At 31.2% G+C, this 16878-nt stretch overlaps 2 protein-coding genes across 2 annotated transcripts; both read right to left on the bottom strand.

Annotated features, from left to right (window-relative positions):
- Window positions 1-5014: 5014 nt before the first annotated feature.
- Window positions 5015-5983, bottom strand: LOC149380239 (late embryogenesis abundant protein At1g64065-like). Its single transcript, XM_089603897.1, has one exon. It carries the CDS (start codon window positions 5843-5845, stop codon window positions 5198-5200), a length of 648 nt encoding a protein of 215 aa, XP_089460023.1. The 5' UTR covers window positions 5846-5983; the 3' UTR covers window positions 5015-5197.
- A 5010-nt stretch (window positions 5984-10993) lies between these two features.
- On the bottom strand, window positions 10994-11772 carry LOC149380240 (late embryogenesis abundant protein At1g64065-like). The gene has a single exon (XM_089603695.1). It carries the CDS (start codon window positions 11660-11662, stop codon window positions 11021-11023), a length of 642 nt encoding a protein of 213 aa, XP_089459821.1. The 5' UTR covers window positions 11663-11772; the 3' UTR covers window positions 10994-11020.
- Between the last annotated feature and the right edge of the window lie 5106 nt (window positions 11773-16878).

Consider the following 16878-nt stretch of genomic DNA (forward strand, 5'->3'; position numbering starts at 1 on the left):
TTGGGTTTAATTTATGGCGTTAATTTTTTTGGCCAAAAAATATTATATTCTTCACAGTTCAATTAATATTGTGGCCTCTTTATGGAAAAAAAAAAAGTGTTCTTGTGGGCATATTATTATTCTTACAATTTGTACCCTAACTTAGCTGCCCAGAATTTTTGTAGTAACATTGAGTTGAACAGTGCAAATATACATAAAAGAAAAAGATAGGTAATCTAAAAATATTGAATTTTTTTTTTTGCATATTTATGCCCTCATTTAAAAAAAAAAAAAAAATTATAACATTCGCTTTTTAATTGTCCAAAATTTTACCTTACCTTTTTTTTATTATCAAAATGTGTTTACTTTGTTTTCTTCCAGACTAATATTATTTTACGACAAGTTTGTATTTATTCTTTATTCATAGTTTCTCTTTTTTTTTTCGAATCATAGTTTCTCTTTTTTTTTTCGAATCATAGTTTCTCTTTTGTTTTTTCGAATCATAGTTTCTCTTTGAGGGACCTCTTTTGCTTTTTGTTTATATTTTTTTGGTGAAGACTCTCATATTTTAAACAAATGAATCATTTTTTATTTGTATCTGAAAATATCACATATTAATTTATTCGGAACAAAAAACATACGGCTAAAAATCGTTGAACACGTGCGTACACACGCGTGTATATGTATATTAATCTCAATTTATGAGAAAACTAGTGATAGAACACGAACATACGCATTAGAAATTTATCATAAGTTCATAACATGCAATTTTTAATGAAAAACAAATACAAACTATTAACTAAGGTAAATAGACAGTTTATACATGTAGAAAAAATTAGAGAGCGCAAGAAATAAATTAAAACTTAAATTGTGCAACGCGAAAAATCAACGTGCCACCGGTGCTAAAAGAACATTCATTTAAAGTTTCCATTAACTTTGCTATTAGTTCCCTAATATAATCTTGTTTTGATTTAGCGCAAATAGTTTTTTTTCTTCCTTTTTTGACTCAATTTTAGTCCTCAAATTAATTGAAAAGAAAAAGGTACAAAAAAAATACTAATTTAAGGTGTCCAATATCTACGCCCGTGTACAATAGTATATAATTCTGAATCTGAAACATGTGGTTCTTAGTGAGAATCATAGTTCTCTATTTAGATAATTGAAGTAGAGAATTATCATGACTTGGCCGGGGTGCTTTTGTTCATTTGTAAACTATAACATACGTATCTTATACCTAATCCAATACTTTGGCCATTAACTTGGTTTCAAAGCTCTTAACTTTATATTCCCTAGTACGTTGCCAAATTTCAACGTATATTACATAGTCCTTTTCCGATAATTGTTATTCAATAATAATAAATTGTAAGAATAAATTTTGTAATTTAATGAGAAAATCGATCATGGTCCATGTTTATTATCTAAGTTGACTTATTAATTCGTGGACAAAATTACGTGTACATTAATAGCTAAAACAAGTAAAAATTAGCTATGATGATGGGAACGTAATATTCTCAAATTATGATAATATATATAGACAATAAATATTGGATGTTTCCAAGGTCCCTAAATTCACTTGTACATTCAAAAGCCAACATAATTTTGAACTAAGAGCGAGAGCTTCGTTAATGGAACCAAGAAAAACTTGGTAGAAACCAATGGTCACAAAAAAAAAACTCAATAATAATGAGAGATAAATCGACCATTTTCTCTTTCACTTTCGTATTTTTATGTTGTTTAGAGCGCATTTAGATAAATTACATAAATATATTTGCTCGTTCAAAATGTTAATAACAACTAGGTAAATAGACCAACTTGTAATTTTAAGGACGATAAGGTACTAGTTGATGCTGAAATCAATTAAAAAAATCACAAAAAAATTTCAGTTTGGGGATGTCGTTTTGAATATTTTTGTGGATCTCAAGTTTTTGTCGTATAAATTTTTTGATTAATTAGCTTCTGTTTACAAATTTTATGAAATGAACGGAAGAATATAAGTTATAAAAATTGGCGAATTGAAAGAAATAATAAATATTATTAATCTCGCAAAAAAAAGTTAAATTGGTCGAGCTCAACAATTTGATCATAGAAGAGTCGAACCGGACGATTGAATGAAAAATCCTTCTATGAAAAATCATTCATATTTCTCGTGAAATGAAAAGAATTTATAGGCAACTACTATCTTTATTTTTCTTCATTCCCGAAGGTACGTGGCTGAATCATCTCTCTCATTTCAAGTCTATCACGACGCAAATTCTTCTAGATCTGAGAAGTGGGTGACGACCTTATGAACGAGTTTGGGTCCTTGGAAAAGACCGGTTCTTCCAAGTGATGTTATGCGTTACATGATCTTTGTCAATCCAAGTGAGTCTGGCACATTTGACCGATTGGTATTTTGGGCCCAACTGACTTCTTTTGAGTAGGCCCAAGAGACATGCCTTAAAGGATTAAAAGCGGGAAATTTGCGTCAATGTCACAAATTCGTCGGGTTTTTGCATTTGTGTCACAAAGTTGTCAAAATTGCATTTGTGTCACGTATTTACATTCGTGTCACATGTGCAAATTTCAAATTACTTTCTTTAATCATTTAATATTTTTATTAGTTACTCCATGTCTTCTGAATTTTTACAATACCTTATTAAAAACCACTTCATCTTCCTCTAAAACTTTCTAAAATTTTTGCATGTGACTTATTTGCTATTAGATTGCCAATTTGTGACATAAGATGCAAATACCACATTAAAAGCTATGTTGTTTTAGTCATTATAGATTTCGTTACTAATCAAAGTGGACCAACTCGACTTCGAGGAGGGAAAGGCTAATTTCATTGATATGGGCTTTCAAGTCCGGTCGAAGTACAACCTTAAACTCATGCGCTTTTTTTTTTATTGATTTTGGGCTTAGGCCCAAGCAATGAATATTAGACAAGCATACAACTCAAAAGACAAGCCTTAAAGGATAAAAAGCTATGTTGTTTAGTCATTATATAGATTTCGTTACTAATCAGGGCCAATTCGACTTCTAGGAGGGAAAGGCTAATTTCATTAATATGGGCTTTCAAGTCCGGTCGAAGTACAACCTTAAACTCATTCGCTTTTTATTTTTATTTTTTTATTTTGGGCTTAGGCCAAAGGAATGAATATTAAACAAGCATACAACTCAAAAATACATAGTAGCCAAAATTCAGTAGTTAGTCTAAAGTATTATCATTACATGTTAAAGAATATCAATTTAAATTAAGTAAATCGATGTTATAAGATTTATAAAGCTTTAGTTACTTCTTATACTATTGATGTTTCTAAAATAAATAATCTTATAAGCTCTAGGAAAAAAAAACGTGTTTGTTTCTGATAAATTATAAGTACATAATGTGGGTCGGTTTAAAAACGTCCCTATAGTTATTGAAACGACAACTACATAAGTCCCATCCTTACGATGACTAAACTATAAATCATGCTCGCTATTAAAAAACTATCCGATCAACATATATGCACATATCATACACATTTCAATGGAATACTTTAAGTACCTCGTGATAATATAACAACGACAAAGGAGAGACGGACAGATATACATCGTGCACAACGATACAAAGTGAGCCGAAATTAATCATTGAATATCATAAGCAAGTCTTTAAATGGGTTCCACGAAAACAATTTAAATATTTTTATGAGAAAAGTACTATAAAGTAAAAACAAACAAGTAGAGCTTATTTGATGAAAAGAGTTAGGGAGACCTGCTTTATATATGTTCGACAGTGTGAATATATTCCTTATCAAAACATATAATTTTTTTTTTTTTTTTTGGTACAAAACAAAAAATGTTGTTGGGAATGTGAATCAATCGAGATACTCACAGGTATAGTCACTGTATGTGGATACGCGTTGCACTCGTACTCGTATATTTCATATATCGTGTTTATGCCAATGAATTTCCACGTGAGAAAAACTGATACACATGCTTTTTTTTTTTCTTTAATATATGACACGCACATTCACATATCAATCCCGAAACGATAGTATAACAGTTCTTAGTTGTTACCATTCAATCGCAGAAAATAAACACAGTTTTAATAAAGTTAATTATACACCATTCACTATAAATATAAAAAGAAGACGCGCGCAAAAATCATGCTTAGTTACGTTCTAATCATCCTTCATTCTTTTTTTAGATTTATAACCTTTTTTTTTTTTTTTTGATCGGTTTGTTTTACCGCGACTGATTAAAATTAATCATAAGATTGGTGATTTTAGCCGGGTGATCTTTGTAAAAAAAAAAAAAAAAAAAAAAAAAAAAAAAAAAAAAAAAACTAATATTTTATTAGATAATGGTTCAGTTAATGGTGAACTGGGAACTGCCTAACTTATTTTCCAATATTTACTTATTAGGAATAAGTAAAAGTATGTGGTGGGGTAAAAGAAATTTGTTTGAATAAAATTGTTATAATCAATGATCAATATTTACAGATATTTCATATACATTTTCCGTTCTAACTCGGTTTAAGGTGATTACATTAGATGTTACGTATAGGTCTAGTTTCAGATTTGTAGTCACGGTAAATTAATATAATCTACATATGTTCTTGAAGTCATTACTATGAACTGACAAATTTTGAGCAATTAAATTCTTGAAAAAAAACAGGCTATAGTCAACACGTAATCAATAGTAAAAAAAAAAAAAAATTTGATGCCAAGTTTTGAACTTTAATGATAAGATTACTTATTTGATCAATTTAATTCTAAAAAGACCACTTTTCTGTATTTTTTATTTATCATTTTATCCATGTTAAATGTGGGATCTTTTCATAATCTTCGTGGAAGTCGTGAATGATTTATAGATTGAGAAACCATCTATGATAAAATTGTCTTATTTTTAATCAAATTGGTAGCAGATTTAAAACTTTCAGAGTTAAGTGATAAATTTATAATTCATAGATAATTTATTTTGTAATTTTTTGGTAATTCTATTTAGGCGACGCATTAGTATTGGATAGACAAAAAAAAATTATTATCAAGAATAAATCAAAATAATATTTCTTTATGAAAACCGAATCCAAAGTATATTCCAATTTATCTCTGGGAAACAAAAAAATATGCCACAGGCCCACAACGGGGACACAGATCTGTTAAAAGACAATTAAAAAAAAAAAATAAATAAATAAAACTTTGCAGAAGAGAACTGTTAAAAATGTGTATATATATCCGACAAAAATAAACTTCGTCTAATCGCACTTCAATTCATGGACTGATTTGGTAGCCAAATCGATGACGATGGTGCAATTCATTTCCACAGATTTCTCCTTCTTAAAAATCTCCAAGTTCAACAAATGAACCTTCCCACTAAGCTTTCCCTTGCTCTTCACCTTCAACAACCCTAATCTCACGTCGCTTTCAAGGCTCTGACTCGCTTTCATCTCCAAATCCACCGTGACGATCCTCTCCTTCACCGACCGAGCCCCGGCCTTTCCCTCTCCCACGGAAACCTTGCCGACCTTTCCTCCGTCGTACTCGAACTCCACCGAGCTCTCCTCGTACCGGTAGTGTCCGAAGTTCATGTTCTTCACCGAAACCTCTGCGCCGAGTCTTAATCGTAACGAAGTGTCGTTTCTGGTGACGAGGCTCTCGACTCGGACGGAGTGGATTCGGAACTTGGGGCTTCTGATACTCATGATTGTTAGGGCAAAGGCCAAAATGACCACAATGAGTAACATCACGATTGCGGTGACGTACGCCAATCTTCTCATTTGTTTTTGCATGTGTAAATCCTTGATTTCTTCATGAGACATTTCGTTGGCTGAATATGTAGACTCTATGTCGTTTGATTTGGGTTGATCAGGATGAACCTGATTAGCATTCATCTCTGTAGCCATAAGGGTAATTTTTTATGCTGTGAATGTTTGCTTTTCTTTGTATCAATACTATTTGAGTAGCTAGGGTTTTCTTGTTTTTTTCTTTGTGATGAGAAGATTTTCTCCTTTCGATTTATATGTACTTGTGTATGTTGTGGATGTTTGTTTTGGGAGACTAAGCTCAAACTAGGAAGCTATTTATAGAGGGCGATAGAGGACAGAGAGGGAAATAGAATTTGCGTTTTGAGTTTTGAATTAGGGGACACGGTCAACGCCGTACATTCAATTCCATGGGTTTGAATAATACTATTTTTTATTTTAATTTTTCTTTCTTGAATTGAATAATAGTATATGACTATATGCTACATACTCAAACGCGGTACACATTATATACTATTAGTTTATTACTTTAGTAATTATATATTCGTGAAGATCGAGTAAAAAGATTTAAAGGGGTTTGAATACGTTTAAATGTGGGTTAGTTGGTCTTTTTGTTGATGCGAATATATAATAATTGGTTATAGGAGAATAGGCATTTGGAGTTTGGACTGGGACGTTGCTAATTTGTTTTACCTGTTAATTGTTTTGATTCGTGATCGGACGTTGCTAATATACATATATTGAAAAAGATTTGCTCAATTATCTACGTACGTGCATCAACGTGTACAATAATTAATAATATATGCTGTTGTGCATGCCGATTTTGACTATTATTCTTGAAGCTGACTACTGATTCTTAAATTTTGGAATTTTGTGCAGTAAGCGGCAAATAGTGTAAATATGAAACAGACTACAATATAATGTCAAAAAAATGACGAGTAAATAATTAAGGTACTTTGAAAAAATATGAAAAAGTGGAGACATAAGATAAAGGCAAAGCTTTGACATGCATGCATGGAATTTGAATGTCCACGATTAATTTCAAACCATCTGATGTGTTGTGTGCTCAGTCACTGGGTATATAATTTTATTCAATATTTTCTTGTTCTTTGAACTTTGAATATATCGTTTGAACCGATCAGTTGCTTAATTCATCAGGGCTTGAGTCTTTGATATACACTGGTTTTTGGTTAAATAATTCGCGAATAGTTGGCATAGTTGGACCAATAATGACGTCATCATACCGGTGTGTGACTGACTAACTGTTTCACGCTCATACTAGTTTTTTTTTTTTCGGTTTCGACAGATGTCCTATCCTATCACTTTTCCAATCTTATTATCTCTTTAATATGTATAAGAATATCATTTTAAATTCGATCAAAAAGAAAATATATCATTTTAAATCATAAAATAGCAAATTTTAAATTTCAAATTGGTCATAATTATCTTCTTAATTTTGATAGAATATCAACGTCATACATCTCTTTTGTTGATTTTTTTTAATAAAATTAAAATGAATGTTATTGAAGAGCTAAACATATATAGGTTGATCTATATATTTTTACTATTTAAATAGTGGACATAATTTTAATTGTCAGTAATCATATTTTACTATTTTAAATAATTTTTCGTATTTACAGAAAACTAACTAAACAAAAAAAAGTATTGTATTTTGTCTTTTAAAGATATAATAAATTGTGTTATTTTAGTGCTTAATATTTTTCTAATAATGAGTGATTCTATTTAATAATATTATACAAAATCATTAAAATTAATCGTGTTATATGTTATAATAAAAATAACATAAGGGGTTTTCGTAATAGAGCATTTATAACATAACCACAAGCGCAATATTAATTTGCTAAATATATATTTTTTTTCTTTCCAATTTTTTATTTGATTTCATCCAAATTTATCTCGTTACAATATATTTATTGCTGGTTTGTTTGACTAATACGTCAATGCTTTGCTTTATTACGATGAAACATTGACCCATTATTCTGAGACTATTTCAACTTGTGAGACCCATCGTATTTGAAATTTATAAGACCTTATTATATCCATCCACGAAGGGTACATATATCAATGTATATATCACGTATATCAATGTATTTATATCATTTTTTTTTTCTTTTGATATTGTTCCTTAAATATCTCATTTTCGAGATCTAACATTCAAATATATTGTTTTTTTTATATATATTTTAAGTCATAGCGGGTAAAAAAAAATAACGAAATACACTTACGGAGGACGAAATCCGTTCAGAATAGAACGGGAATTTGTCCATTTCTTCAGTTGAGCATGTTTGCTGCTGATTGACTTTACCTAAACGTATATAACTGAACGATTTGAGGCTAAATACGAAATTAAAAGAGCTGTGAGACGATAAATTTCAACCAAATTCCGACAAAATAATGTCCTGTCAAGAAACTGATTCCACTGACAAGACTTAATCCGAAACTACTAAAAAAAAAGAACAAATCAATAAGATATAAAGAAAATGTGAACCCTACTTTATTTAAAGGCTCACTCATAAATCTCCACCTCTCACTTTAAGAAGAACATCTACCAAATAACAACGACTAACCCTTACGACTTCATCAAACTAAACTCCATTTTCTCCATTAGTTTTGCTCAACTCGGCAATGTTGATCAAGTCGTAACAATGTCAAAACTTGATTCTACCATCGCTTTTGTAGCCATATCCGTCCGCAATAATGTCAAAATATCTGTGTATTTTTTTTCAACAATCACTAACTTCTCGACGATCATATATGTCCAATGAAATGTAGTTTTATGCTGATGCGATTCGTCCGCTCATGGTATATTTATTTTTTTGTTAAGCGTGATCCTCTAAATTTAGGTGGGATAGAAACTACGAGCAACAACATCACTATTAACGCCTTGTTAAATTTATAAAAAAAAAATGACAATCATTCTACAGACGACTGTTTTTCGTGGAAAATTAAGATTTTGTGGTGATGTGCTTCGTTTTTTTCTCTCCTAAATTTTGAGATTTGACGCCTATAGTTGTCTGATTATAGTGATCATAATATAGCGTGGGTCATGTGAAACGCAACCCTTGTAACCATACACTTACTTACTCGATCAACATATCAACACTTTACTATCGTCAAGGGCGGATCTATCTTTTGAAAATTGTAATTTTTACCTTAATTTTTTTATAATTTTAGTTTAAATTTATATGATCTTTCTAAATTTGTCCCTCCTGAAAAAAAAAAAAAAAAATTCTCAAATTTGTCTCCGCCTATAACTATCATCCGCGTCACGTGAAAAATAAGAGAATGGAAGAATCTTGATTAGGTAAGTACTATTTGTTACAACAACCAAGCTAAATATAGACAATTAATAATAAACTATCTTTATTGTTTCCACCAATCAAACTCGTATAAGAATCAGTTTATTACCCTTTTTTTTATGTTCGACAGTGTGAATATATTTCTTTTTAAAATCTAATAAGCTGATAGCGTGTGAATTGATCGAGATGCTGGCTTATTTGTTTTATTGATTTAATTATTTATTTTAACGTTGTCGTTTTTTAAAGGGAAAATAACACATTTATACCCTGTGTTTTAGTGAAATGTCGAGTTTAACCTTCGGTTTTCAAAAATGTCGAGTTCATACCCTCTGTTTAACTAAAATGACGAAATTATACCCTCTGTTTAACTAAAATGACGAAATTATACCCTGAAATAGACAACAGTGTCACAAATATTCTTTTTATTGACTTTTCATTGACGTTGACTCTAATATTTATAATATAAACACCAATTATCTTTATTCATTCGCGCCATATATGTAATTTATTTAAAAACTAAAAAATAAACAACAGTCTCTTAATCGTGAAGAACACAGAAAGAGGCAAATGGGTAAACATCGATAGTTGATAGTCATCAAAATCGCATATTCGAACAGAGAATCCAAGATTTAGAGTTACTATTCGAACACGGAATGAATTCATTTCTTAGGCGGTATGAGTTTTATTATTTAATTTCAATTTAAGGCTATTTTTATTTCAAAATTGAGAATTTGGAAATTAGGGTACTGATTTAGATTTGATTCGGTTTTTCTTATATAAGAGTTAATATCAATGAAAGGGAGATTTGTGACGCTGTTATTCATTTCAGGGTATAATTTCGTCATTTTAGTTAAACAGATGGTATGAACTCGACATTTTTGAAAACTGAGAGTTAAACTCGATATTTCACTAAAACAAAATGTATAAATGTGTTATTTTCCCTTTTTTAAATAATGTTATATATGTGTGTGTGTTTGTGTGGCACAGTTGCACCTACTATTATTATATATAGCGTTTCGTCAATAAATTTCAACGTGACGATGAAAAATGATAACACATATTTCTTTTAGATTCAGTTCACGCAATCCACAAATCAACCCAAATCCGTATCATTGGCTACAGAGAAAGAATATTGCATGGACAGACGAAAAATAGTGTTACGGAAAAAAAAAATTGTTAAAAATAGTTATTTGATTTAATTAAGAAATACAAAACATGCATTGAACATTTCCATTACGTCTAGATGTATTCTTAATAGTGTATTTTACGGATTTTTCACGGCCGGCAAATTCCTGCAACTCATTAATGTCATCAAGTCACTGTCAAATTCAGTGCAATTAATTTCAATTATATATAGAAGGGACAAGGGACACGCAAAACGTGTTTATCCATCAAGTCTATTTCCATTAGGCAGTTTTTGGCTTAATGTATGCGTAATTTCCGATTTTAATTCAAAATAATAATTAATAATAGATAAATAATACCACTCGTTAAAGGGGTCCCCTCGTTAAATGTCTAATTATCAACAATTCAGAATTTTTCTAATTAAAAAATATAAATACAAATGGTTAACGGAAGAAATGTTTTTCCGATAGTTTTCTTTCACTTTCAAAACGCTATTGAAAGAGTTTCTTCCGATACCGTTAACTACGAAAATGATACGAAACAAAAAAAACAAATAAAAGTGTTCCTTCCGATAAGTTTCGTACCGTTATTAGATCACCTTTGTGCTGGTGGGGATGAATTTTTTTTTTTCTTCAGGAACATTGCATACGACAAACAAAATTATCTTCAAAGCTTATATTCTTCTCAAAAACTGAATCCACAGATTATACAATTTATCTCTGGAAGAAAAAAAAATAGTACACCGGCGATTATACGTCTGTTTAAAGACATAAACAGCTAAGCAAAATATAAATGTTACATATATATATATATATATATATATATATATATATATATAATATACATATAACATATATAGATGATTATATATCTAGTCACACTTTAAATCATGGACCGATTTCCTGGCCAAATCAAGGACAAAGTTGCAATTCATTTCCACAATCTTTTCCTTCTTAAACATGTTCAACAAGTGAACCTTGCCACTCAATTTTCCCTTGCTCTTCACACTCAAAAGCCCTAATCTCACGTCGTTTTCGAGCCCCGGGCTGGTTTCGACCTCCAACTCCGCCGTGACGATCATCTCCTTCGCCGACCGAGACTTGGTTTTTCCCTCTTCGATCGAAGCCTCGCCGATCTCTTCGCCGCCATACTCGAACTCCACCGAGCTCTCCTCGTACCGGAAATCCCCGAAGTTCAAGTTCTTCACCGAAACCTCGGCGCCGAGTCTCAGCCGCAACGACTCATCGTTTTCTGTGTCGAGGCTCTCGACGCGGACGGCGCGGATTCGGAACTCGGGGCTTCTGATCCTCATGACGGTCATGGCAAAGACTAAAAATCCGACCGTTAGCAACAACACGATCACGGTGACGTAAGCCAGCCGTCTCATTCGCTTTTGCATGTGTAAATCCTTGGGCTCTTGACGTGAAGTTTGAACGTTGTTATTAGACTCGATGTCGTTTGATCTTGCCTGATCTGGATGAACCTGAGTAATAACATTCGTCTCTGTAGCCATAATAACTAGCTAGGGCTCTTTGTGATGAGAAGATTTGGTACGTAAATAATTTTTTTTTTCCGAGTATATTGTGTGGATGTTTGGTTTGGGGGATTAAGGTCTGATTTGGGAAGCTATTTATAGGGAGAGAGTGATAGATAGCGTGGAAGATAGGTTATCAGGGTCAAATGCCACATTAAAGTCCTGGGTTTGAATAATAATATTTTTCACACTCCAACGCGGTGCATTACATTTTTTTTTTTCCATTATTTCCATACATACTAATATTCAGGAAGCTTGAGCAAAAGGGTTTGAAAGGGTTTTTTTGGAGAGCCACTTGTCAACGTACACCTCCTTTTAGTGTGGCTTAGTTGGCTCTTTTGTGGACGTGTATAAATATTTGATAACTATTTCGAAAGGGAAATAAAATAATAATAAAAGCAGTGGGACTGGGACGTAAGTGAATTTGTTTTTTTTATTATTTTGTGCATCGATGTGTTCACACACACACATATTAAATTGAAGATTTGGCTCATTAATCTACGCAACGTTGTGCATACCAGTTTTGACTTTGTCGTTGTATTAATTGCGTTCTGCGAGCTGAGTGTTTTTTCTCTCTTTCTTTCTTTACATTTGGAATTTTGATCAGTGAAGAGAGTAGTGTGCTATTTTTATATATTTCAGGAAAATAAACTTGGAACAACAGGAGTATTGTCAAAAAAAGACAAGTAAAATAATTGCTTATGGTTTGAATAAATTGAAAAAGCGAATAAAGTTTTTTTTTTTTAAAAAGGCAAATCTTTGACCTCAATCTTGATGTTCAACGAGTAGTTTCAAACTTTCAAACGCTGATCATCTGTTGTGTTGTGAGCTCAGCCACTGCGTATCTAATATTGATCGAGTAATTTCTTATAGGTTGAAATATCGCTCAACTGATCAGAAACTTTGATCAGTGTTTTATTAGTCTTTAATATTACATGGGTTTGTCATAAATATCAGGCCGAATTAATTTGTTAATCAGCATGATGTAATTTGGACCCAGGACGATGTCATAAATATCAATCTATAAATACATGTCGTTCAAGAACGTTATACTTCTGTCGTTTTTCATACAAATGTCTTGTAACTTTCAAAACAAATCTTGTTTTACATTGAGATTTGGACACGTTTGTCCAATTTATTTACGCTAAGTTTTTATGCTCCGTTATAAATTTGTTTTCAAACGCATATTGCTTTTCTAGAGTTAAATATATTAAAATATAAAAGTATTAATATGAAAAAATATGCAAGGATATAGAAAAAGGGTATTCAACAATTTGCAATCCGAAATTCTTTTTTTTTTTTGGGGGAATGGGGGGAATTAGTAAACCAATTAGTTTGAGGGAATAAAACAAGGTGGTGAAAATACTACATGCCGTTGTATACATGTCGTTTGATTTCCGCAACAAACGACAGAAAAAAAAAACCAATATGTCGTTTGATACCATGAATATGAATATATAAGTGGGGCCTTGATTAAATTGACCAGAAGCATTATAGCTGACTTTGATTAGGTGAATAGTCAAAGTGTCAAACAATGACCTTTCTTCTATTTCCAAGCAGTAAAGGACATCTATCTAACTTGAATGATGAATATTTTCCAGATAATACATGCCTGAATTTTCATTCTTGTCAAAGAAGAAGTACTATTCTCTTGTCAATGACATTTGAAGTTTGCTTTTCGACTACCTGTAAACAATTAGATTTTTTTTTTTTTTGTGGGAGTAAACAATTAGCTTTAAGATCTGCTTTATGGGAGACATTCATTTGGTAAGGTGAGCTTGAATTATGTTAATAGGTCAATATTATATACTTCTTTTAAACAATAGTTACTATTGAGATAATAAGTTTCCTATATGTTACATGTCAATGTTTTAAACCCACCAAATGTTCGAAACAAAAAATTCTTATACACCAATCTCATAAACGGATAGGCGAAAAAAATATGCTTAATAGTATCTGGTGAGATTAGTTTGTAATTATGTTTATTTTTTTTATTTAGTTAAATTCTGGTCTATAATCAATAAAAAAAAATTAAAATTAAATGAGCTATAGCTAGAAGAGGTGAGATGATTGAATCTTTTTAGCTCGATTAACCTATTTCTAGTTCCCTGTGGTATTGCCCACGTTTATTTAGGAAAAATAAACATCTTTCTTGTTATTTTAGGTCAATAGTTGATTGGCTGATTAAATTCTATTCATGTGATTATTAGTATAATTAGACAATTAGAAAACAGAATTTGAATAAGTGAAAATGTTAGAGAGACTATTTGTTCTTTTGATTTTGGCTTTTCTGATTATTAATAGGCAAGATTATGATTGGTTGGTTAAACTCGACTCATGAAATTATTGGTAAAGAAATTATTAGAATAAATGTTTGAGTTATTAATTGAATAGATTACGGACCAAATAATCATAGATAAATCATAAAAAAGTCAAATTGTCACTAGCATATATAGAGTTATGATCCAATTATAATGAAAAATACTAATCAAGATTGTAGCCCTAAAAGGTTGGGAACCATATAAAATATATATATATATATATATATATATATATATAAAAAATAAAAAATAAAAAAAGACTTGCAAACCCTGACAAATATAACAGAAAATATTTCTATAATATATTTCAATAAAATCGTAAGATATTTCTATAAATTCAACGATCGAATAGAGTATAAATATGGATTTTAATTCATTCTACATCTTGAGTGTGGCTAAAGGAATATTGATTAAAGAGATTCAATACGATGACTTTTCCAATTGATCCGATTCATAGTATCCACAGAAATTCAGCCCGTAACATCAATGTCGTTTTATTATAGTCCGCGAAGAATAATGATACACGTACGACATGCCACGATATTCCTGTGTTTTGCGTCATTGCACAACTAAAGTTGAAATTTCAAATACCTCACTGTTTACATTTACACCACGAAGAAGCTTAAACATACAGATTTATTTGACGTGCACGATTACGTCACATCAGTAGAAGTTTCTTTAACAACATGACATCACTTGAAATTTCCTATTATACCACCCAAAAAAGTCTACTTCTGTAAGTTCCCAACAAAACCCCTACCATGGAAAATAAAATCAATCAATCAATCGATGTCACCCTTAAAAAATCAAAATGGAATAACCTAACCCTTCCACACCACACGTAAGTTATAATTTTTTTTTTAACTCAGTATCATCTTATTTCGATCCTTATTATTACATTCCAATATGCTATTCTATAGAAACCCTAGTTACCAAAACAAAAAGTCTAAAAGATCATAATAATGGAAACTGAAAAGATCAATATTCATAATCTCGCTTCCCGATATTCCAAATCACTTCGTCCCGATATTCCATCGCAACGTTCACGATATTTCAAATCACTGTCGTCCTCGTCTTTGCCCTAATGGTCGTGCGCTTCAAAAGCCCTAGGTTTAGCCTCAGGGACGCGACGATAACGCGACCTTCGAAACTCGATGAGGCCTAATTCAGTGATTAGTTTGGTCATGAACGCTCGGTTCGCCATAAGGAACAGAAACTATGGGAGGTACGAGTACGAGACTGGTATGGCTTTTTTTGCCTACAAGGGTTTAGTGATCGGACGAGCAGTCGCGAGCCAGGGCTCGGATCACCAAGAAAGTCGACACCATGGCGGTTCTAAGCTCGGCTAGTTTGACCAGTCAAACCGAGGTTTTGGACCAGCTTGAGAGAGATATCGGAACTAGGATTGTGAAGCTCAGATGTGATGATGTGAGATTGATGGGAAAGTCAAACTCTTGAGGGTGATCAGGATGAAGAAAATTGCTAGGCTTTAGCTGTACCATCCAAGAATCTATTAGGAATCTGATATGATTGTGGATAATAACTACATCCAATAAGCTTTAACTTTTTATATATTTATTTCATTTTTTTCTGCAATTTTGGAGGCGTCATTCATAAACTACAGTCTGAGTCCTAAATAGAACATTTTAATCAACCATAGTAAAGTATAATTATTTGTATATTTTTTTGGATTCAAATAAACTACGTGAACCAGGATGAGCTGCACGAAAAAGTACGTTGTATATATATATATGCTATTTCCAATTTTTTTAAGGAATAATTGCAAACTATGTCCATTTTATTTTGATAGTAGATATATTGATATATTATTTGATAAAAAAAAAATATGAAGATTAATGATATATATATATATATATATATATATATATATATATATGCTATTTCCAATTTTTTTAAGGAATAATTGCAAACTATGTCCATTTTATTTTGATAGTAGATATATTGATATATTATATGATAAAAAAAAATATAAAGATTAATGATATTGAAGTATATATCTTCAGCTGCTGTTTGTAAAACAAGCTACTAGCTAGCCAGTGGTGGTGGTGGTGGTGGTCCTGAATTAGCTGCTGAATAGTTTGTGAGGACATTGATATCTATAAGATTACTTAGACGCTGGATCTTCATTTCTACCAATCTAATTTAAATTTTCGGAAATGATTTTTTTGAATTAAATAAGGTGGATATTAACCCCCAATAAGAAAGCTGATTGAAAACGTCAATGCCGTGCCGTATTTTTATTGCCTTATTAGCAAAAAAAAAAATTAAATAAAGAAGTACGAATATTCATGTATTATGTAATATGTATATGTTAGTTTCGAGTCAACCAGGCCAAGTCAAGCGGTTGTGGTGACGGTCTTTGGTAAAACAAGTACAAGCCTTCTTTTTTTTCTTTTCTTTTTTTTTTTTAATAAAAGAAACAAGTACAAGCCTATATTATCAGCAAAAAAAAAAAAAAAAAGGTACAAGCCTGTGAAATATGAATATGATTAGCAGACATATATTTTTATTTTATTTTCACATCAACATCAAACTATATTCTAGTAGCTTTTTCTAATTTAGATTCCGAGAGCTTCATTTTTCTTATTTTGAAATTGGTATTCAATACAAATGTTATCAGATGGCCTTTTAAAAATTCTTTTATTAAGCAAATTTTGAAGCTACCTACAGGCTGGACCTGGGTGTCAAGACAAAATGGAAATTGTGTTCCGTCCGAATCGGAATTACGGTCTTTAATGGAGTGTAATGTTCTATTAAAATTAATAAGAAAAATTATACAAAAAGTCAAAGTTTCAACTTTTCAACAAAATAGTCAAATTTATATTTTTAGAATTTTTTTGACAGATAAGATTA

Source organism: Urtica dioica, chromosome 12 (genome assembly GCF_054948205.1).
Source record: "Urtica dioica subsp. dioica isolate 48M chromosome 12, U.dioica_male_clone48M_v1_H2, whole genome shotgun sequence".
NCBI lineage: Eukaryota > Viridiplantae > Streptophyta > Magnoliopsida > Rosales > Urticaceae > Urtica > Urtica dioica.